The sequence below is a fragment of the Silene latifolia genome, chromosome 6, assembly GCF_048544455.1.
Source record: "Silene latifolia isolate original U9 population chromosome 6, ASM4854445v1, whole genome shotgun sequence".
NCBI lineage: Eukaryota > Viridiplantae > Streptophyta > Magnoliopsida > Caryophyllales > Caryophyllaceae > Silene > Silene latifolia.
Window position 1 is genome coordinate 98,163,838 of NC_133531.1, and position 25,044 is coordinate 98,188,881.

Here is a 25,044-nt window from a genome sequence, read left to right on the forward strand (position 1 = left end):
GTTATGTCTAAGGAAGAAGTATACCTTGATTCTTTGCCAAGTGAGAGATAGGCTTGCGGAGATGCTGACGGCATCCGATATACATGTGGTTGCGAAGTTTAGTGATATCTTTCTAGATGAGATACCGGGGTTACCACCTTAGAGGGATATCGACTTCAATGTTGAACTCAAATCGAGGACAGGTTATATATCTAAAGCACCGTACCTTATGGCACCTTAAGAGTTGGAGGAGGTAAAGAAACAACTGCATGATCTGTTAGACAAAGGGTATATCCGGCCTAGTGTGTCACCGTGGAAAGCACCAGTGTTGTTTGTTAAAAATAAAGATGGGAGCATGAGGCTATGCATCAACTATATGGAGCTGAATCATGTCACGGTGAAGAACATGTATCCCTTGCTAAGGATTGATGATCTTTTTGACCAGATGAGTGGCACAGAGGTGTTCTATAAGATCGATTTGAGGCCGGGTTATCATCAGTTGAGGATAGCAGATGAGGATATTCCTAAGACAACTTTTCGTTCACGTTATGGTCACTATGAGTATGTAGTGATGCCTTTTGGGTTGATGAATGCACCAGCTGTTTTCATGGATCTTATGAACTGGATTTTCAGCCCGTTCTTGGATAGAATTATAGTCGTCTTCATTGATGACGTCTTGGTCTACTCTAAGACTAAGTATGAGCATGAGGAGCATTTGAGGTTAGTTTTGCAGACTTTGCGAGATAATCAGTTATATGCCAAGTTATTCAAATGCGCGTTTTGGCTAGAGAATATGGATTTTATGGGTCACATGATATCTAAGGAGGGTGTGTCGGTGGATCGTAACAATATCGAGGCAGTGATCAAGTGGGAATCATCAAACAATGTCGTTGAGATTCAGAGTTTCTTGGGTTTAGCTGGCTACTACAGGAGGTTCGTGAAAAACGTTTCTACAATCGCGAGGCATATGACCGCTTTGATTAGGAAAGAGGCCAGATTTCGTTGGGATGAAAGTTGTGAGACAGCGTTCCAAACCTTAAAGAAGCGTTTGACCACAGCTCTTATCCTAGCTTTACCGGAGGGAAGTGAGAACTTTGAAGTATACACTGATGCTTCAAATAATGGTTTTGGTTGTGCTTTAATGCAGAATGGGAAGGTTATAGCTTATGCGTCGAGGTAGCTTAAATCCTTTGAGGAGAACTATCCTACTCATGATTTAGAGCTGGGTGCAGTTATTTTTGCTCTTATGATTTGGAGGCACTATCTTTATGGAGCAAAATTTAAGGTGTTAACTGATCATAAAAGTCTGAAATATATCTACACACAGAAAGAGCTTAACGTAACAGAGGCGATGGATGGAGCTGATTGGAGACTATGACATGGAGATCATCTATCATGAGGGTACGACCAATGTGTTGCCGGATGCTTTGAATAGGAAGAGTGTCCATTCGTTGTGTACAACTATGTCTTTGCTGAAGCAGGGGGATGAGATATCCAAGATGGGGATTTATATGATTCGGAAAGGGGATACCATCGGGGACTTGACGATCGAGCCAGACTTGTATGATGACATAATGAGGAAACAAGAACTTGATCCAAAGATTCAAGAATGGAAGTCAAGGGTAGAAAGTGGCACGGTTTCGAGGTTTTCTATCCACACATACGGGAGTGTTCATTTTGATGGGAGATGGTGTGTTCCTAGTGATGCAGATTTGAGGAGGATAATAATGACAGAAGCTTATTGCGCTCCTTATTCAGTTCACCCGGGGGTTACAAGCTTTATAAGAACCTCAAGAAAACGTTTTGGTGGCCTAATATGAAGAGAAATGTGGCCGAGTTGGTGGCTAAGTGTCTAACTTGCTAGAGAGTAAAGGGTGAGCAACGAAGACAAGAAGGAAAGATACAGTCACTTGAGGTGACAGAGTGGAAGTGGGAGTCAATCTCTAAGGACTTTATCATGGGGTTACCAAGGACCCAGCAAGGTAAAAATATGATTTGGGTGATGTCGATCGTCTAACAAAGTCATCTCACTTCATTCTGATGAAGGATACTTGGACCAAGATATAGCTAGCTTTGGATTATAGGAAACATGTTGTTCGGTTACATGGTGTGCCAAAAGATATAGGGTCTGATCGAGATGCGAGGTTTATATCACAGTTTTGTCAAGAGTTGCAGGATTTGATGGGTATGGCCTTAAAGATGAGTATAACTTTTTATCAAGCGACGGATGGTCAAACTTTGAGGACTATCAAGAATTTGGAGGACATATTGAGGGCTTGTGGCATGGAGTTTGGTGGAAGTTGGGAAGATAGGCTGGACCTAATCGAGTTTTCATATAACAACATTTATCACACCAGCATTGGAATGGCACCGTTTGAGGCATTGTATGATAGGAAGTGTAGGAGTCCGGTATGTTGGGATGATAGTGCTGAGACTGTGGTGGACCACAGATGGTGCATGACATGATTGAGCAAGTTCGTCTGATTCATCAAAAGATGAAAGCAGCTTAAGATCGCCAAAAGACTTATGCAGATTTGTACTGCGGGAACATCGAGTTCACAGTGGGTGACACGGTCCTTTTGAAAGTGTCACTTATGCGAGGGGTGATGAGGTTTGGCAAGAATGGAAAGTTGAGCCAAAAGTGTATCGGCCCGTATGAGATCTTTGATCGTGTGGGAGAAATAGCCTACCGACTAGCTTTACCACCAGCATTGGATCGAGTCCACAACATGTTTCATGCTTCGCAGCTCCGGAAGTATGTGAGTGATCCATCACATGTGCGGAGGTTAAGAACATTGAGCTTGATGAGTCTCTAACTTATGCGGAGGTTCTTAAGGAGATCTTAGATCAACAAAGTGAACAAGACAAGGAAGGGTGAGACCAGCTTACTAAAGGTCCTTTAGTATAATCACAATGTGGAATAGGCCACATGGGAACCAGAGGAGTCGATGAGAGATCGTTTTCCTCACCTTTTCGATCATATATGTTTGGTTACGGGGACGTAACCGTTGTCTTTTAAGGGGGGTAGGAGATTGTCGCATGCTTGTTTTTGGGTTAGTTTGAGTTAGCTTAGCTATGTTTTGTCATCTTTTCAGTTGAGTTGGGTGTTTTGTCTTTTATAGTGGGAGTAGTTTGGCTCCGGAGTAGTTGTTATGGAGTGGTGTCGTATTTGTTGGTGTCGTTGTGTGTGTATAGTGTGAACTTCGAGGACGAAGATTTTTTTAAGGAGGGAAGACTGTAATACTATGGTTTTCTAAGTCTGTTACTCGGCCGAATATGGCTTACTCCGTAGACTAAGTGCGTCGTGTATTTCTGGTCAGGCTACTGTCCAGGGATACTCGGCCGAGTAAGGGAATACTTGACCGAGTAGAGGATACTCGGCCGAGTATACTCTATAATCGACCAAGTATCCTGTCCGACGATGTTTATTTCCGCGGTTTGATTTAGAGAGGACTAGAGTCATATAAACGAGATTTACAATTCTTAATCATTTTTACCAAAACCTAAACTTGCAACGTAACTCTTATCATCTCTAAATCTCTATGAAGTGTGTGGATCTTTCGTGAGTCTTGTTTATCCTTGCGTCAATTGTGTTGGTAAGCCTCTAGTTCTATGAGTTTTGTCATTTGTCTTTTAGGGTTTTGCCCTAGTCTTATAATTTGGGGGAAAGGCGTGGTTGTGCATGTTTGTGATTTAATTGTATGATTATTATTAGGTGGACACTTCGTAGAGGAGCCGTTTTAGCTTTCTTGATTGCCTCGTGTCAGATTTGTGCTAAGGTAGGGTTTTCCTACTTGGTTTACTGCTTAATTGATTTAAGAAATGCGTTGTAATTGATTGTACGATTGATATTGTGATTGATTGTTGTTGGTGGATTGGATTATGGTCTTGGTGTTGAGATGGTTGGTGTTGTTGCGAAGTGCATCCTCGGCTGAGTGGAGTCACTTGCGGGAGTAGCTTCACGTCCTTGATTCGCCCTCTGTAGAACCCGTCACAGGATGGGATGTCCACATTAACGAACAAGGTTATCACTCGTTGATGAGCGGGGGCTTAGGTGGGCAAGGCTGCGGTCCCCCTACAGGCAGGGCTACACACTTTAGTGTGTAGTCGGTTATAAGATGTGATTAGGAGTTGGTGGTGGATTGAGAACAGCTGTTTATCTATATCGTACTTTGTCTTATTTTGATTATGAAGTGAACTGTCCCCGTTGTTATTTTGTAAAATCTGAGGTGATCCATTCGGGGATGGTGAGTAGATTGTGAAACGTGATGATGGTTGATGCGTGTCCTAAATATGTTGTTTTAAGCCCTATTTTACACGCATTTCAGAGCTCATTTAAGTAGTTATTGCTACTATTCTCCCCATTTTGTCTACTTTCGTATTTTTATGTAATATTGCAGATTTATGCGGAAATGAGTAGAAATCGAGCCAAATCCGTCCCTAAGTACTCAGCATTGCATTTGACATGGAGTAGTGACTCGAGGAATGAGCTTGGTGCGCGTTTCAAGGCCTAAAGATAACAAAAGCATAGGTGCGTACGAGTTTAACAAGCAAAGAAGCACTTCACGATATTGCAGCCTGCTTAAGATGGCTATATCTCGAGTTCTAGACCTGATAATCGAGTGATTCCAATTGGAGGTGAAAGCTTACACTCTTAGCTTTCTAACGCCGCAAGAATCGCTTTATTCCGATAAGTAACGAAGACATGGCAGCTGTTTTAAGATCGGTCTTGTGACTGCGAATTCGTCGAGAATGCAGTGCATGCAGATACCCTTGGTCGATCGATCGACCTACATGGTCGATCGACCAGAGCACGACATACAGCAGCTCCTGTACAGAGCAAGTTGGTCTATCGACTGATGATTATGGTCGATCGACTGAATAACGGGTCTGACGCAAAATAAAAGATCGAGATTGAGGAAGCCCATTGTGTTTAGGTTTTAGAATAAGTGTTACGTATATTTTCTATATAACGTAACCTAGAACATCAAGTTATGCATTCAGTTTACATCGAAGTTTTTATCATTCAGTTTTACTAGTTCAATAATCAGTAATTTAGGGTTCTTAATAATGTTCTATATTCAATACAAAATCGGTTTTGGATCTTTCTTACGCATTTCGTTGGTAGTATTACATTCTTATTTCGAGTTTATTGCTTTATTATTGTTCATAGATATAGAATTGCTAATTAGTATCCCTAAAGCCAATTTATCGTTTTATGTTATTTGTTTATCTTACCGCATTAATCATGAATTCAGCAATTTTATGCCCTAATTTTATTGTTGTTATCGTTCTTAGTATGAGTAGCTAATTTATTCGTGCTAGGATGTAGGGGAATTATAGTGTAGGCGGCGTAGAATGAACACGGACTGAATCGCGTGTCAGTCGATCGACTTACATACTTGGTCGATCGACTGCCCTTGTGGGGTTTTACTATCGTTTTAATTGTTTTAATTTTTTATTCGACGAATCGAGTGCACACGACCAGTTGAATGTTTAGGATGTGACTGACCCATAAGATCGAGAGATAGGGACAATTGTTAGATCACCAATTAAAATGACTAAATCTGTCTTTGAGATCGAAAGATAAGTATAGTTTAGACCGTTAGTCACTTTTCGGGACGAGAGTCGGTATTAGTGATATTAGGGACTTATAGCGAGATCGAAAGATGCTATCGGTTAAGAGTGGACCGAGAGGACCTCTTGTTTTCCCGCCTCACTTGTGTTTGATTGGACCAACTTAGTATCTTTGCCGCCGAAGTAATGAACCGACCATCCTAGTACCCCTTCTTTATCTGTTTAATCCGTCTTCTTAGTTTCTTTGTCTTTATTTATTCTTAGCTATAGACCAATTCAACTCAACCCCTACACTCGTTACCTTAGACTAGAATTAGACAGACTAGAAATTAAATACGCCTCCTTGTGGTTCGACCCTGTTACCACTAGCCTAGGTTAGTCTTAATAGGAAATTATAAATCTTATTTTGGTACTCACAACGACGGGTATCAAATTTGTGAAATTTGATACCCGTCGTTGTGAGTACCAAAAATAAGATTTATAATTTCCTATTAAGACAACCTAGGCTAGTGGTAACAGTGGTCGAATCACAAGGAGGCGACGTAATTTCTAGCCGTCTAATTCTAGTCTAAGGTAACGAGTGTAGGGGTTGAGTTGAATTGGTCTATAGCTAAGAATAAATAAAGACAAGAAACTAAGAAGACGATTAAACAGATAAAGAAGGGGTACTAGGATGGTCGGTTCATTACACTTTCGGCAACAACATACTAAGTTGGTCCGAATCAAACACAAGTGAGGCGGGAAAACAAGAGGTCCTCTCGGTCCACTCTTAACAGATAGCATCTTTCGATCTCGCTATAAGTCCCTAATATCACTAATACTGACTCTCGTCCTGAAAAGTGACTAACGGTCTAAACTATACCTATCTTTCGAACTCAGCACAGTTTAGTCATTTTAATTGGTGATCTAACAACTGTCCTTATCTCTCGATCTTATGGGTCAGTCACATCCTAAACATTCAACTGGTCGTGTGCACTCGATTCGTCGAATAAAGAATTAAAACAATTAAAACGATAGTAAAACCCACGAGGTCGGGCCGATCGACCAAGTATGTAAGTCGATCGACTGACACGCGATTCAGTCCGTGTTCATTCTACGCCGCCTACACTATAATTCCCCTACATCCTAGCACGAATAAATTAGCTACTCATACTAAGAACGATAACAACAATAAAATTAGGGCATAAAATTGCTGAATTCATGATTAATGCGGTAAGATAAACAAATAACATAAAACGATAAATTGGCTTTAGGGATACTAACTAGCAATTCTATATCTATGAACAATAATAAAGCAATAAACTGAAATAAGAACAGTAATACTACCGAACGAAATTGCAGAAGAAAGATCCGAAAACCGATTTTGTATTGAATATAGAACAATATTAAGAACCCTAAATTACTGATTATTGAACTAGTAAAACTGAATGATAAAAGCTTCGATGTAAACTGAATGCATAACTTGATGTTCTAGGTTACGTTATATAGAAAATATACGTAACACTTATTCTAAAACCTAAACACAATGGGCTTCCTCAATCTCGATCTTTTATTTTGCGTCGACCTAAGAGAACAGTCGATCGACCATAATCATCAATGATAGACCAACTTGCGCTGTACAGAGCCGCTCAGATGTCAGTGCTCGGTCGATCGACCATGTAGGTCACCGATCGACCAAGGGTGTCAGTATGCACTGCATTCTCGACGAATTCTCGTCACAAGACCGATCTTAAAACAGCTGCCATTTCTTCGTTACTTATCGGAATAAAGCGATTCGCGCGGGTTGGAAAGCTAAGAGGATAAGCTTTCACCTCCAATCGGAATCACTCGATTATCAGGTGTAGAACTCGAGATATAGCCATCTGAAGCAGGCTGCAATATCGTGAAGTGCTTCTTTGCTTGTTAAACTCGTACGCACCCATGCTTTTGTTATCTTTAGGCCTTGAAACGCGCACCAAGCTCATTCCTCGAGTCACTACTCCATGTCAAATGCAATGCTGAGTACTTAGGGACGGATTTGGCTCGATTTCTACTCATTTCCGCATAAATCTGCAATATTACATAAAAATACGAAAGTAGACAAAATGGGGAGAATAGTAGCAATAACTACTTAAATGAGCTCTGAAATGCGTGTAAAATAGGGCGTAAAACAACATATTTAGGACACGCATCAAACTTCCCCAAACCAAACCCTTGCTTGTCCCCAAGCAAGAAATAAACTCGATCTAATGACCTAATGGAACGAGTTCAATCTCGGAGCGAATTACAAACTGCAAAGCCTAAACCATTTTAATGCATTAACCAACAATCAATTACCAAATGAATCATGCAACAAGTTATGGAGTCGTTAAAAACTGCTGAACCATCAACTATAGAGACTTATCAATTTGGACTCTCACGGGTCGCTCATATCACACATAAGCACAGGTGAATATATAAGAGGATAGAAAGAATTTATTTTTGTAAAGACTCTCACCTAACTGCGACCTATAAGAACATGCCTGCAATATAATATGAAAACAATCTCTATGACCGTACATATGCATTCCAACCAACAAATGACCATGACACATGCCGAGGTATGAATATGGAAATGTGAGGTATGGGTAAGAAGAGGCAAAACGTTTTATGGTAAAGTGGAGGTACAGGTGATCAAGCTAGTACCAAAACGGAACCAAATGGCAACATCCAACTTCTTGCTCAAAAAACAAATGGAACGGTGCTATAGCAAGCACAAATCTCACAATCTCCAGGTATGAAGGTAATCAACTAACTCCCCATAAAATATGAATAATACATGGGAGCAAAAATCGCCAAAAGATAAAGGCTTTGAATGAATTGATTTCTTTTCTTCACGGACCTTCAGTCGATCGACTAGAAATGGCAGTCGATCGACTGCTTCTACAGTACAGAACTCTCTTCTTTTTTCTTTTTCGAAATATTTTTCTTCTTTTGTTTCTTTCTTTCTTTTTCTCATCTTCCCAATAACGTCTCAACAGAGCATATGCCACCAAAAATGAGTAACAACCCCAAGAACACAGACTACTAGCTTGACAAGGACATGCTAAATGTAGGAGGTAGTAAATGGGACAAAAGTGATATTTTTGGCAGTGTGGAGTTCATGGGCAAAAATGAGAAAAGGAAACCTCTACCACATGTGTCAACTAACCACAGACCGAATGCATACAGGTATTAAGCAGATTAAGTTCATATTTATGCACATTGATTTGACATGTCTTATAAGGAGTACTACTCACATCCTAGATAAACTGGTCATAGATGTCACCAGTTATAGGCTCTAAATCTCAGAAATATGATGTAGTTTGCCAATTTTCAAAGTCAAGTCTCAAGATTCAGTGAGTAAATTAACGAAAACTCGTAGATATGCATTTATGATTCTACTAATAACATGTCAATTTAGCAAGGCTCAGGCAAAACAGATGCAAATTCTATATCATCATGGAAATACTACCGTTCTGACTCGACCTATATGCTAAAATAAACATGCATTTTTTGAAATTTTGAAATTTTATCATATTTTTTTTGAATTTGGATGTATATGAAGAGATAAACAACAATGCAAAACAAAATGTAAACGTGAATGCAAGCAAATGATATGCGACGCAAAACCCTTCCCCAAACAAAATCGCACAATGTCCCCATTGTGCAAAATCATGTAATGAAGAAAAATGGAAAACGGGATTTTGCGAGAAAACGAAGTAAATAAGACAGGAAATAAAGAACTCGGAAACTCACAAGACTTTAAGCGCAACAAAAAGAAAACCTCCCCAAACCAGCGTGAGCTAGGAGGTTTCAGTAGCCAGCAGTGCTACCAATAAGTACCTGAAAAGACAAACAAAACCACGTATAATTCCGAGAAAGCAAAAATGAAGCGGTAATTATGTGCAAAATTGAGAAAATTGAAGAAATCAGAAATAAATCAGAGAATAAAGTGGAGAAAAGACTCCCTCAATTCCGCAAAACGACCCAACACAGTAGGGGAAAGGTCATGAACAGGTACAGCAGCGAAAGTGGTCGATCGACCACATCACCGAGTCGATCGACCAGGATGAACAGGAACAGTAGCTGCTGGAAACTGCAGCTCAGTCGATCGACCATACAGGTCAGTCGATCAACTGGATGACCTGCTGTAACTTTCTGATTTCTTCGAATTAGCTCAATAAATTGAGCCAACATGGTCTATAAACCTGCAAGTACACATAATAACGCGCCCAAAATTGCGCAAAACCCAAAGTAAAGTCTAAAGTCTAGCTAATTGTTAGAGTACACAAAAACAAATAAAGCTAAATGTTCCAAAACCAAATTAAACAAAATGTTTTAAACTCCGGGTTGCCTCCCGGTAGCGCTAGATTAGACGGTCCCAGCTCGACCCACTTTTCGATCATCAAAAAGCACAAATCACTTGCCCACTACTAGGCTTCTGACTGAACGCAGTGGCTTCAGCAACTGTCAAATCTACTCCCAGCCTCCACAACACGGCAACATAAGAACAACAACGTCTCGCAGCATCCGGATCCCAATCTTTCGCCCCAGCGCACGGCTTCTTCTTAGACGTCATATCCTCATCAGGACCTCCTCCTGGATCATATTTCCGGGCAGTTCCAGACTTCAAGCTAGGAACACCCAACTCACCTCCAGAGTCTTTGAAGTTGCCAAGACCTGTAGAAAGAGAAACGAAGCGATGTTCCTCCAATTTGTCCCCAAACTGGGGCGGAGGCGTCAATTCTACAGCAGCAAATAGTTCAACAGAAGGAGTAAGAAGGTCTACATAATCGACTAAAGGAGTGGAATTACCTTTAATCGGATAGGAGTGGTCTTTATTTACCTTCTCATCGTCATCCAGAATAGGCGTTGGTGACGATTTAACAATTCCCAAGGCTGCAGGGGTCGATCGAACAGCGTCACTACTCGATCGAGTAGTTTCCTCCTCCAGCATAACTGGTCGATCAACCACTGGTTCCAGTCGATCGACCGCTCTCCCTTCTGTAATGTCAATCGTTTGACCACACAAACCTGCTTGATCGAACTCTTCATGTGGCACAGCATTGAAGTCTTCAATTGACGCTTCATCTTCCTCCAAATCATCATCCTCCGAGTCATACATATCATCATTTTGCTCGGCAACTACTTGAGCCAAGAGAAGCTCAAGTCTTTTGAAAGAAGCTTCCCTCTGTTCAGCCATTTCTTGCATTTGGAGTTTAAGCATCTCCATCATAGACTTCAATTCCGCACTCTCTTCAGAAGGAAGAGGGTCTTGCTGAGGTGGTGCAAAAGAATATGAAGGCTCTTGGAAGCCTTGCTGATAGTACGGATGTGGTGGCGTATAATGATCTTGTTTATAGTGCCAGTAAGCATAGACTTGGTCCATATCTGCTCGGCACATAACAGAATCATGCCCCTTAGCGCCACATCTCCCACAAATCTCCACCTGCTGCTCCCAAGGATGGAACATGAGTGGACTCTCCTGAAGTACCGCAAATAAACAATACTAAAGAAGAAGATGAGATCGCCTCAAGGTACTCGTCTTCCTTTGAGGCGAAAAATGACTAAAATAAAACAACTAAAAATTAGAACAATTGCCTCCCCGACAACGGCGCCAAAATTTGATACCCGTCGTTGTGAGTACCAAAAATAAGATTTATAATTTCCTATTAAGACTAACCTAGGCTAGTGGTAACAGGGTCGAACCACAAGGAGGCAGACGTAATTTCTAGCTGTCTAATTCTAGTCTAAGTTAACGAGTGTAGGGGTTGAGTTGAATTGGTTTATAGCTAAGAATAAATAAAGACAGTAAACTAAGAAGACGGATTAAACAGATAAAGAAGGGGTACTAGGATGGTCGGTTCATTACAGCTTCGGCGGCAGCATACTAAGTTGGTCTGAATCAAACACAAGTGAGGCGGGAAAACAAGAGGTCCTCTCGGTCCTCTCGGTCCACTCTTAACAGATAGCATCTTTCGATCTCGCTATAAGTCCCTAATATCACTAATACTGACTCTCGTCCTGAAAAGTGACTAACGTTCTAAACTATACCTATCTTTCGATCTCATCACAGTTTAGTCATTTTAATTGGTGATCTAACAACTGTCCCTATCTCTCGATCTGATGGGTCAGTCACATCCTAAACATTCAACTGGTCGTGTGCACTCGATTCGTCGAATAAAGAATTAAAACGATTAAAACGATAGTAAAACCCCACGAGGTCAGTCGATCGACCAAGTATGTAAGTCGATCGACTGACACGCGATTCAGTCCGTGTTCATTCTACGCCGCCTACACTATAATTCCCCTACATCCTAGCACGAATAAATTAGCTACTCATACTAAGAACGATAACAACAATAAAATTAGGGCATAAAATTGCTGAATTCATGATTAATGCGGTAAGATAAACAAATAACATAAAACGATAAATTGGCTTTAGGGATACTAACTAGCAATTCTATATCTATGAACAATAATAAAGCAATAAACTGAAATAAGAACAGAATACTACCGAACGAAATTGCAGAAGAAAGATCCGAAAACCGATTTTGTATTGAATATAGAACAATATTAAGAACCCTAAATTACTGATTATTGAACTAGTAAAACTGAATGATTAAAGCTTCGATGTAAACTGAATGCATAACTTGATGTTCTAGGTTACGTTATATAGAAAATATACGTAACACTTATTCTAAAACCTAAACACAATGGGCTTCCTCAATCTCGATCTTTTATTTTGCGTCAGACCCGTTGTTCAGTCGATCGACCATAATCATCAGTCGATAGACCAACTTGCGCTGTACAGGAGCAGCTGTATGTCGTGCTCTGGTCGATCGACCATGTAGGTCAGTCGATCAACCAAGGGTGCTGTACAGAATTGCATTCTGACGAATTCTGCAGTGCGCACCGATCTTAAAACAGCTGCCATTTCTTTGTTACTTATCGGAATAAAGCGATTCTGGCGGCGTTGGAAAGCTAAGAGGATAAGATTTCACCTCCAATTGGAATCACTTGATTATCAGGTCTAGAACTCGAGATATAGCCATCTGAAGCAGGCTGCAATATCGTGAAGTGCTTCTTTGCTTGTTAAACTCGTACGCACCCATGCTTTTGTTATCTTTAGGCCTTGAAACGCGCACCAAGCTCATTCCTAGAGTCACTACTCCATGTCAAATGCAATGCTGAGTACTTAGGGACGGATTTGGCTCGATTTCTAATCATTTCCGCATAAATCTGCAATATTACATAAAAATACGAAAGTAGACAAAATGGGGAGAATAGTAGCAATAACTACTTAAATGAGCTCTTAAATGCGTGTAAAATAGGGCGTAAAACAACATATTTAGGACACGCATCAATGGTCTTTAGCTATGGGGATGATATGGGGAGTCATCACTTCGAGTCTAGCTTCCGCTGTCATGAGATTTACTGTTTTAACGTCACGTGTTGAGTACTTGTGAACTTTTATTTTGGTTTTGATTTTGGAACAAGTAATCGTTAATTCTGTATACTTTAATAAACGTTTGGAATGATTACTTTTGAAATACTAGCCTCGGGATACCGAGATGGTAATAGTCTGTCATGCTAGGATGGTCCTGGTAAGGTACCTTTGTATATGATGGTGTTACAATGCTAGTATCACAATTATTAGGGTTTGAGGTTGTGTTATAAACTACGACAAGTAAATAGGGATAGAGATGTAAAAAAATTATTAATGGACACTAGGATGTCATGGGATCATAGGGGAATCATGGTAAGATAGCATAAATGAGTTATATAGATGTAAACAATTATTATTGTTGGAATCGAGTTAGTTTATGTCTTACAATTCCTAGGGAGTTTTAGGTCTTACAGCCGAGCTGGTCACAACTTTAAAACACCTAAAACGACTTTATTCTCCCTATTCAACTATATGCATGGTCTATCAAGCCTTGAGTAAGCTTAAATCTTACAAGTCTTGTTGAAAAGAGAAGAGAATCGTGCTAGTTTGTCAATCAAGCATTTCATCAAATATAACATGTGCATAAGTTGAAAGTACAATAAGCAAGTATTCATATGAACTTATTAAGCATAAATATAACCCATGATTAACTCCCATAATCCTTCACTAGTCTTAATTAGGAAACTAATCACTCATTATCATGGAAAACATGTTAACAATGGTGCCAATCATCTTAACAAGTATAAACATGATGGATGAGTAAAGCAATAAGCAGTAATTAAGTAAAGAGTAAAGAAATTATACCAATCTTATGATGAGCAAATGGAAAGGAAAGAATAATAGAAGAGAACTTTGATTGATGATGAAAAATTGTCAATTCTCCAATACAAACCCAAATAATCTTCAATTACCCAATTAGATCTAAGAATTCTTGAACAATAATTAAGGAAAGATTAAAGTATAATTTTTGGAATGATTAAAATATAATCTATTCTAATATACTCCTAAGAAGGCTTAATCTAAACTAAGGGAACTTAGCCTCCGCTTAGAGGGCTTAACCCTCTAATTATTACAAAGAGGGTATATATAATAGTAAAAGGATTAGTTTAACTAAGGGCATTAAATGACGATTAGACCTCTTATTAAAATTACAATGCCTTGCAAGTCCTCGAAAAGAGACGCACAACCTGGCCTTGAAGACAAATATCCTCCAGCAAGGGACGCCCGTCTTGAGCTTGGAGACGCCCGGGTGAATATCAAGACGCCCGTTCTGAGCTGCTCTTCATCTTATTCTCATTTTAGCTGTCTTGCAATCTGTGGGGTCCTTCATGGGTCATGGGGATCCTTTGCCATTGCCTAATTCCTTGTTTTATTGATTTAGGCCTTTACTGTTAGTCTCCTCTTTGGTGCTTGGTCGCTATATGTTATCAATTTGGCTCTGTTTCACTCGTTTAGGCAAGGTTAGCGCTCTTATCCTACAAAGGACACCAAACCTCATAGGATATACACAAAAAGGAAGCTAAAGACAAGAAACGACCCTAATGCATACGTAGAAAGCATAAGAGTAGGCTAGTTAGGGAACTAAAAGTGCGTAAATAGTAGTCACATCAAATATCCTCATACAGAACCTTTGCTCGTCCCGAGTAAAGAGGTGACTAAAACTTTGAGCCTTATTTATAACATAGTCGATGTGAGAAAATTAGCGGGTCTCACTCGGCCCCTTTAACTCACAACAAGACATCTATGAGGTAAGATGCCTTCTTGCACGGCAAGGTGGAGCTTGCCAAAATAGGGATGCATCCTACATTAAGCACATAAACGAATCAAAGGATACATCTACAAAATAATTGCCACTTTCCTCATCTAAGTGGTGGAAGCACTAAAAGAGAGATAATCTAAGGGCACATATTCCATTATAGATACTAGTTTTACAAACTACTAAGTCCAAGAGGATAGAAGCAAATCGCATCCTACTAGTGTTGGACTAGGTTACATTCGTCCACAATTACTGGATGATTTCATCAAGAGTAGGGTCCTTATGGTGTTAGAAACACAATAGGATCACGAAATTCCCTCTCTTGCCTACACAAAAGGAACGGTCGTCCCATCTCCACCATGCAAAATATAGGGCCATCAATAAAAAAGGGTTTTGATGCATATGAGTTTTCTGATAGTAGTTTGCATTTTGGGGTGTTTTTCCCCTTATTTTTGTGGTATTTTGACATTAAGAACATTTCTTTGCCATTTTTGATGATTTTATCATCTTTGACTTGGCAATTTTCAACTTTGCATTTTTGATCATTTTGAGAGTAACTCCATTTTATAGCAAGGGTACTTCGATTGAAAGCATAAGAGTCTATTTTTGCTACTCATTTCATTCATGCAATTACAAACATTTGACTTTTATTTTGGAACTTGAACTCAATTTGATGATTTTGTGTCCATTCCCCTTTTGTTGACAAAATGACAGATTGTGAAAATAATAGAACGGTTGCATAGCATTTATATTTTGGAATATAAATTCTCATCCCTCACTTTATTTTGGACATTTTCCTCAATGTACATGTCGAAGTGGGATTGAAAAAAAGTACATGTTTTCGGATTTTTAAATATATTATGTAAATTGAAGTACAAATGTAAATGCAATGATATGAATGAATGCATGCTCTAAGTGAATGCAATCCCATATGACATATAACACAAATGAATGCAATATAAACTACACTAGATGATGCATGTTTTCTATTAGGTTAGAAGCTAATTTAAATTAGCTTCGGTCACCTATGATCAAACCTCCCCAAACCGAATTAAGAACTATTTCTAGTGTAGAAAGGAATAGGTTTGGTCATTAGTGACTATGCATGAATGCAAGTCTATATGCAACTAACTACATGAAACATGTGATAAATATTACAATGCAAGTTATACTATTTGATCAACTAAAATACAAGCTAATGTAAGATGCAATGCAACTATAAATGAGAAGGAGAATAGGTATCATACAATGGAGGTGTCAAGGCTAAGTGTCTCTAGCCATTATATCCTTCATCGATCATCATCATCCATGTGTTCTCCATACCCGTTATGACCTCCTTGGTCTTCATAACCTCCTCCTTGGTTGCCATAATTAGGGAACAAGAGATGTGGTTGAGCCCATGATGGAAAAGAGCCTCTAAGATTGATGTATCCTTGGTGTGCCATATTTTAGTAGGAGGGGTATTGGGCCAAGTAATTATCAACCCGTCCATCGTGCGCTCCAAGTTAAACATGTTGCATGAGTGTCATTAATTCACCCATGGATGGGGCACTTGGATCTTGGGGTGTGAATTACACATGTGTGGTGGGGCAGGGAGGTATGGGCACGTAAGATTGTAACACCCCGTAATTTCGGACCGTTATTATATTGCGAAAGTAATTTATTAATCAAGTTGAATTTAAAATTTATGTATTTGAAGTAATAATAATTCAATGAAATGTAATTCTATTATATTTTGAAGTAAATTATTTAATTTGATAGTTTCGAAATGTTTAAAAATAGTTTAAACCATGTAAAAACCTTTTATATCGAAATAAGGGCATATCGGGAAAAATGGCGATTCGTTTGAAAATTGGGCAAACGATTTTGGAAATGGGTCATATGAGTACTCAATCTTCTTGTAATCTCGTGTTTAAGAATTTTGGCAATGTCGGAATTTGCGTTTGACAAACGGTTTTAATTATTGTCGAAACGAGCTAAAACCGACTAATAAAATCCCGCCAAATTCCCGCTCTTCCTCCCCTTCTCACGCCACACCTCCCCTTCCACCTTCAAGAGTTCAATTCTTTTTGGTCTATTGGTTGAGAGTTCCCTATCGCGAGTTGCACTCCGCGTTCCCGAGTGGTTTTCCATCTTGCATAGATTCTATCTAGTTTGAGTAAACTTTTGGTTCAATATTTTAAATTGGGAGTTAAATTTACATATTGACCTCTTTCTATAACATTTGAAAATGATTTCTCACTCTCTTTCAACTTTAGTGTTCGATTTGATACCTAAGCTATTTCTCGTTTTGTGTAATTTCGGACCAAAGTGAGTTAACTTTTCAATTCATTGTTAAACTTTGTATTATATTTGGAAAACATGACTTTTGGTAAGTTTGAAAAATGATTTACCATTTTTCTATAACAATTGCATTTGACCTTTCGCTTTCATTTTGTTTTGGCGTTGATTCGTTGTCAGGATTCGTTATTGGAGACGTCTGGTAACTAGTTCTGCACTTATCGGCGAATGATTTCGTATTTTGACTTGTCCTTGATAATGAAACCTTGAACTAAAATTTTGAAAATACTTTTATGATTTTAAATGATTTTAACATTAATGAGTGTTAAATCTCGTTATTGGAGACGTCCCAATAATGGTTTTTCTCATTTACTGATATGAAATGTGGATGTTCTTGTCTGATCAACAAGAGTATCACCATTTCATTGAAAAGATACTTATATTTTTCTTATAACTATATTATTAAAATGTTATTTAATATAATTTCTCCTTCTAAGTTTCGAGGACGAAACTTTCTAAAAGGAGGGGTGATTGTAACACCCCGTAATTTCGGACCGTTATTATATTGCGAAAGTAATTTATTAATCAAGTTGAATTTAAAATTTATGTATTTGAAGTAATAATAATTCAATGAAATGTAATTCTATTATATTTTGAAGTAAATTATTTAATTTGATAGTTTCGAAATGTTTAAAAATAGTTTAAACCATGTAAAAACCTTTTATATCGAAATAAGGGCATATCGGGAAAAATGGCGATTCGTTTGAAAATTGGGCAAACGATTTTGGAAATGGGTCATATGAGTACTCAATCTTCTTGTAATCTCGTGTTTAAGAATTTTGGCAATGTCGGAATTTGCGTTTGACAAACGGTTTTAATTATTGTCAAACGAATTAAAACCGACTAATAAAATCCCGCCAAATTCCCGCTCTTCCTCCCCTTCTCACGCCACACCTCCCCTTCCTCCTTCCCATTTCTTCCTAAGACTTCTTTTGTCCTTCTTTTGTGCTCTTGACCGAATTCCTCAAAAAAAAAAATAATAATCTTACAATCGTAATTTCATCATAATTTCTTCGTTTCTAGTCCGATTTTCGCAAAATTTATATTTTCGGAATCCTCTCTTCAAGATCTACATCCTAGTATGTTTTAATTTCAGTTTTAATTATGTCGATTTTGGCTGATTTTGGGCATAATTTCGGTTTTGATAATTATTATTGTGTTTTTGTTGTTTTTAATAGGTGAAGATTATGAGGATGATATAGGGGACTCCTATATAGTAGAGGATGATGGGTAGCTACTATTTTTAGGGTTTTCTCAAGGGTTATTTTGCCTTTTTCTAGCTTAAGGTAACATATTTCGAGTTACTCGACGAATAAATGTCACATTCTTTGCTTTTTGTATGATTTTTGTGAATGTTATTTGAGTTGTTTATTTCACATGAAAATATAGGTTAAATTCATGTCTTTTGTATGTTAAGTTCACTTACTAGTATGGAAATGAAATGGGAATGATTAATTGATGCTTCAGACGATGTTAAACTGAACAAAAATGGAGAAATGGAGGGTTTGGGGTGGCGGCCCACTCGGCCCAGCAGACCCGGCAGGCCCACGCAGGCCCAGGCAGGCCCACGGCTGCCTTGGGGTTGGTCCGGGTCGGCCCGTTGCTTGTTTCGCGGTTTTTCATGCGTTGTTCGTCGTTTCGGGTTAATTAATGTTATATTTAGTATAAGTAGTAAATGGGTAATCATATTAAATGAATAATGTTAGTAGTGGATATAATGATGTTGGTAAAATTATGCTTATATTGGTAGTTTGCACATGTTAGGATAGGTTATGAGATGAAATTGGAAAGAATAGGCTTAAAATGAATTTTTATAGCGATAATTGTAATGTTTGGATGATTATGCCGAAAACTGAGCCTTGGTCCCTTTGACTGAACCCGTACCTGTCGCAGGGCTGGGGTTGCGGGTAAAAATTCGGTTGGATGAAATTATTGTGTTAATTGGATAATTGGCCTTATTCTTGTTTAGGCCATTTATTATGTTTTTATTTCACATATGTTGTTGGTTGATTTGAATGGTTTCTTATGTTGTAGAAACGGCCCTAGATTCCCTGGAAACTTTAATATTGTCAAGTTTGGACTCTTTGCCTCTCTTTTGGTTAATTGGGTGTCCTACTTGTTTTGTGTGGTGCGGGCTAAAGTATTCAAGCTGGGACCTAGATTGGTTTTATTTAGGTCCTAGGTGAGTGTTTCGGCCTTCATCATAGATAGGCCATTATAGTCTTTGACGAGTGTATGTTCACTGCTTGATAGCCTCTGTGTTCCTGACTTGGTGGGATTATATCCAAGTTGGGGCATGACCTCGTTACTTATTTTGATAGTAAGTGGTCAGCTTAAGTACTAGCCAACCCTTTGGTGGACTCCTTAGGGTACTCACTTTGTTTTAGAAAAATTGTGGGTCTTGGGTGCGGTGGTGTGTATCCGCATGTCTAGGTCTGCGCAGATTTTAGGCTAGGGTTGTGTTGTGTCTTGGTCATGTTTTGATAGAACCTCTGACCCAAGATACCGGTTCGATTACCTTCCCTACCTCGTGGTATAGAATCGAGTTACAGAGTGACTATTGACCGTACTAAGAACTTATGCCTGTCTTTGATATATTGTCCTTTCTTGTATGGTGATTCTATGAATCATAGAAGGTGAGATGCAAGCCGGCTATGGTTGATAGAGTTTGGATTCCTGGATGTTATGTGATTCACATGATAGTGTAGTATGAGTCGGTATAGTATTCGCATGCTAGGACTATGTGTTGTTATATTGTTGTTCACATGATAAGCACGATTGTCTAGCATCTATATGCTAAGGCTATGTGTGATTCGTATTCATATTCTTATGTTTACATGTTACATTAAATATGACATTTCGTGGCTGGGAGGACTCGAAGTTACTCCCCACTGAATTGTGGCTTTCGTGTTTGTATAAAATGCGATTGACAGGTTGATGATGATTAGATGGGGTCATAGACGAGCTAGTGAGCAAAAGAACCTTGGACTTAATTTGGTTATTTTGTAGTAAACCTTTAAACATTTGGTTGTGTTTATATTTTGAAGGGACATATGTCTCCCTCTCTTACTTTGGTTTGTATCACTTTATTTTCGCGACTTTAGCATTGTTATGTAAATTAGTTTGTTAGAATTTGCAGGTTTTGGCACTCTCCTTTTGGAAATGTTTGTGAATGGTTTAGAAAAGTTTTTTAAATTACAGGTTTTATCTGGTTGAACCAATTACAAACATATCCTGTCAATTTTTCTGTAGGATTTTACGTGTTTATTTTACGCTAAAAATGAGGGTGTCACAAAGATGGTTGTTAGTATGGTGCATCACCTCATTCTGACATTTGAGGAGGTTGGTGGGGCACTTCTTCTCGCGGTGGTGGGTGGTCATCAATCTCAATGAATAGAAGGTAACTTGGTCTTTGTGAGTATCGGCTCAAGCGGGATTCAGTGGGTGGAATATTCCACCCCATGAGTACAAGTGATGAGCATTGCCCAGTGTACCATTCTACACTCCCGCCCGCATTGTAACTACACCACCGGTGGTGGTGAAAGATGGCATGTTCATTAATTAAGGTATTTTCTTTTAGTTTCGGATACCTTCCATCAAAGTTGAACCGGGGCCAAAGTTCATTGGCTAAAATTGTTATTAGCCCTCCCATCACAAAGGTTTTGATTTGATAGATCCCTTTTTGCAGAATCATTAAGCCTCGTGAGCATCTCAAGAGGCGCGTTGAAGTTGAAGGGTGATGTCCCTTGCACATTAAAGTAAGACTCACAGAAAGTCAAGTCTAGGAGGGTTAATTTTTCTTGCTCTACCATCCCTAGAATGGTCCCGGCTATGAATCGTTCGCTAATCCGAATCACCGGGTGTTGGATAGAAAAAGTGTAACGTTGCTTAAAAGAGCTAAATTCTCTCCCTCAAATGGCCCTCCAATGGTGGCCGATAGAAAGGTCGGAGAGTTTGTCGGTGTGTTTCTTTGGTACCTCTAGACAAAAGATCTCCCTGAAGCGTTCTAAGGTCATTCTATGGGATATATTGGAAAGACGAAATTCCATACCAACTCTTTTCGTCGATTAGTAACAACATAGAGGTTACATATAAATTCTAATGTGAGGCTTAGGTAAGTGTCCTCATGAGCATAAAACATCATCTCAATACCCAAGCCATTTAAGAATAACTTCATTTGTTGCCGTATGCCAAGTAATTCCAACAAACTAAGATAAATGAATTGAGTAGGTTCATAACTCTTACCTAGTAACTCCTCAAATCGTTGACAGTGTGTATCTTCGACGAAATGCACTTCTGAAAAATGTTCAAGTTGTTCAACACCCGATATATCTTCATTTTCTAGGACCCTTGCCTCTCGTGAGGCGGTTGAGGTAGTTCCCTTTCGGCGTTTGGATATCGCCTCACCGGTCTTCTTGCTTTTGCTCCTTAGAAACATTCTTGCTTGATGTGGTTGGTAGGAACTATGTTTTTGTGATGGGATTTTTGTGTGGGGATTTGGAAAGCGATGATGATTGATACCCGTCGCTGTGAGTACCAAAGATAATATTTGTAATCTCCTATTAAGACTAACCTAGGCTAGTGGTAACAGGGTCGATCCGCAAGGAGGCAGTTGTAAATTCTAGTTGTTCTATGATCGATCACGAGGTAACTATTATGGGGGTTGATTGAATTGGTCTATAACTAATAACAATAAGAAGAAAATGAACTAAAGATATGATTTAAACAGATAAAAGAAAGGTACTAGGATGGTCGGGTCATTACGGCTTCCACGGCGACAAAAAACTAGGTCGGTCCGAATCAAACACAGGTAAGGCGGGAAATAAGAGGTCCTCTCGGTCCACTCCTAACAAAAAGCATCTCTCGATCTCGCTAAAGGTCCCTAATGTCACTAATACTAACTTTCGTCCTGAAAAGTGACTAATGGTCTAAACTATACCTATCTTTCGATCTTTAGCACAGTTTAGTCGAATTAATTGACGGTCAAATAACCTACCCTACCTTTCGGTCTCATGGGTCGGTCACAAAATAGGTATCTAACTGGTCGCATGCATTCAACTCGTCAGATACAAGATTAAAAACAATTAAAACGAAGATATCCTTACAAGGTCAGTCGATCGACCAACAATGTCAGTCGATCGACTGACACGCGGGTTCAGTCCGTGTCTAACCTATTGCCGCCTAGCCATAAATTGCCTACATCCTAGCACTATAGGTTTAGCTACTCATGACGAAGGTAAAAACAACCAATAAACTAAGACAATAGGGTACTGAATTCATGATTTGAAATAGATAGTAAATAACAATAACAATAATTGGCTTTGGGCACAAATCTAGCAATTCTAATACTAATGAAAAAGCGAAACAAATAAATGGAATTAAAGCAGAATGATTACCGAGAATTTCAGAGGAAAGATTAAGAGCAAAGCGAGAAATCCAACGTTAAAGTCGATAACCCAAAACCCTAACTCGGAAATAAGCTAGAACTAAAAGTCTTTATGTGATATGAAACTTGATGATAAAAACTGAAAGTTATGTTACGTTATATAGCAAATAAGCGCAACAACTATTTCCTAAAACCTAAACTTCACGGGCCTTGAGTTTCTCAATCTTTTAATTCCGTGCCTGGAATCGAAATCGGTCGATCGACCACTCAGCGGTCGATCGATCGCTCCTCAAGAACGAGTAGCTTCGAACCCGATAGGTGGTCGATCGACCGATGTGGATGGTCGATCGACCGGATTAGCTGCTACTTGACTTCTTTATTCTACGTGGACTTGTCTTTTGGGCCTTGGATCGCGCACCAAGCTCGTTCCTTAAGCAATTTCTTCACGTCATTTACAATGCGACTTACTCGGGGACGGATTTGGCTTGATTTCCGTCGGATTCTTCACATTTACGCAACAAAGCACAAAATACGGAAGTAGACGGAAATAGGGAGAAATGTAGCATAAACTACACAAATGAGCTCCGAAATGCGTGTAAAAAGAGATGTAAAACATCATATAAATGACACGCATCAAATCTCCCCAAACCAAACCTTGCTTGTCCCCAAGCAAGAAGTAGACTCGATCTAATGACCTAATGGAACGAGTTCAATCTCAGAGCGAAATGCAAACCGTAGGGCCTAAACCAATTTAATGCACAACCAACAATCAATTTGTAATGTGAATCATGCAAACGAATTATAAAGTCATTAAAAGGTCTTTGAACCGATTGATTTGTAAAGACTTATCAAACTGGACTCTCACGGGTCGCTCAAATCACTCAAATAAGCATAGGTGATATATTCGTAAGATAGAAAGAATTAATTTTGTAAAGACTCTCACCTAACTACGACCTATGAAAACATGCCAAAGAATAAAATATGAAGATGACCTCTACGACCGTACATATGCATTCCAACCAACAAATGACCATTGACACATGCCGAGGTATATATATGGAATTGTGAGGTATGGGTAAGAAGAGGCAAAACATTTTATGGTGAAGTGGGGGTACAGGTGATCAAGCTAGTACCAAAACGGAACCAAGTGACAATATCCAACTTCTTGCTCAATAACGAACGAAACGGTGCTATAACGAGCACAAAACTCACAATCTCCAACTATCAAATCAATAAAACTCCCCACAAGATATAAATGGATCATGGGAGCAAATATCGCCAAAGGATAAGGATTAAATCATGCGAATTGATTTTCTCTTTTTTTTTTCTTTTTCTCGAACGTCGGTCGATCGACCTAAAGGATCGATCGATCGACTACTTTGAACAAAGACAGAACTTTTCTTTCTTTTTCTCTTTTTTCGAATCATTTTTCCATTTTCTTTTTTTTTTCTTTTGTTTCTTTTCTTTCCTTCTTTTCATCTTCCCAACAATATCTCAAACATGAGCAAATGCTACCAAAAACGCGTAACAATCCCAAAAACTAGGCTACTAGCTTGACAAAGGCATGCTATGTGTAGTATGTAGTAAATAGGACAAAAAAGGATATTTTTGGCAGATGTGGAGCTTATGGGTAAAATGAGAAAAGGGAACCTCTACCACATGTGTCGACTAACCACAAACCGAATGCATACAGGTATTAAGCAGATCAAATTCATATTCATGCAAATTAAGGAAACATGTCTCATAAGGAGTAACTACTCACATTCCTAAATAAACTGGTCATAGATGACACCAGTTATAGGCTCTAAACCTCAGAAATATGATGTAGCTTGCCAATTATTAAAGTCAAGTCTCAAGTTCAGCAAGTAATTCAACGAAAACTCGTAGATATGCATATACGATTCTACCAATAACATGTAAGTCAAGCAAGGCTCAGGCAAAACAGGTGCAAAAGCTAAATCATCCTTGAAATACTACCGTTCCGACTCGACCTATATGCTAAAATAGACATGCATTTTATGGAAATTTTTGAAATTTTTCAATTTTTTTTTTTTTGATTTTCCTATATATATATGTGAAATGAAATAAACAATGCAAAACAAAAAGTAAACGTGAATGCAAACATATGATATGCGACGCAAAACCCTTCCCCAAACCAAATCGCACAATGTCCCCATTGTGCAAAATCATGTAATGAAAGCAAAGAGAAATGGGAATTTGCGAGAAAAGGGAAATAAAAACATAATGACATAAAGGAAAGACTTGGGAACTCACAAGACTTTAAGCGCAGCAAAGGAAACCTCCCCAAACCAGCGTGAGCTAGGAGGTTTCAGTAGCCAGCAGTGCTACCGATAAGAGTACCTGAAAGACAAAAATTACCACGCGTAAGACCGAAGAAAACAATTTTGAACTTAAAAATTGTGCATAAATGAGACAAAAGAAGAAATAGATAATGCGACGGAAATGAAGTGGAGTAGAAAAACTCCCCCTGAGTCCGCATATCGACCAAACACAAACAGGGGAGAGGTCGTGAGCGAATATAGCAAAAGCGGTGGT

At 38.9% G+C, this 25,044-nt stretch overlaps 1 protein-coding gene across 1 annotated transcript; it reads left to right on the forward strand.

Moving 5' to 3' along the window:
• The first annotated feature begins 355 nt into the window (after positions 1-355).
• On the forward strand, positions 356-2,445 carry LOC141588394 (uncharacterized). The gene is made up of 6 exons (XM_074409838.1): positions 356-658; positions 713-912; positions 1,127-1,135; positions 1,237-1,318; positions 1,461-1,601; positions 2,047-2,445. Exons 1-6 carry the CDS (start codon positions 356-358, stop codon positions 2,443-2,445), a joined length of 1,134 nt encoding a protein of 377 aa, XP_074265939.1.
• Positions 2,446-25,044: the final 22,599 nt, after the last annotated feature.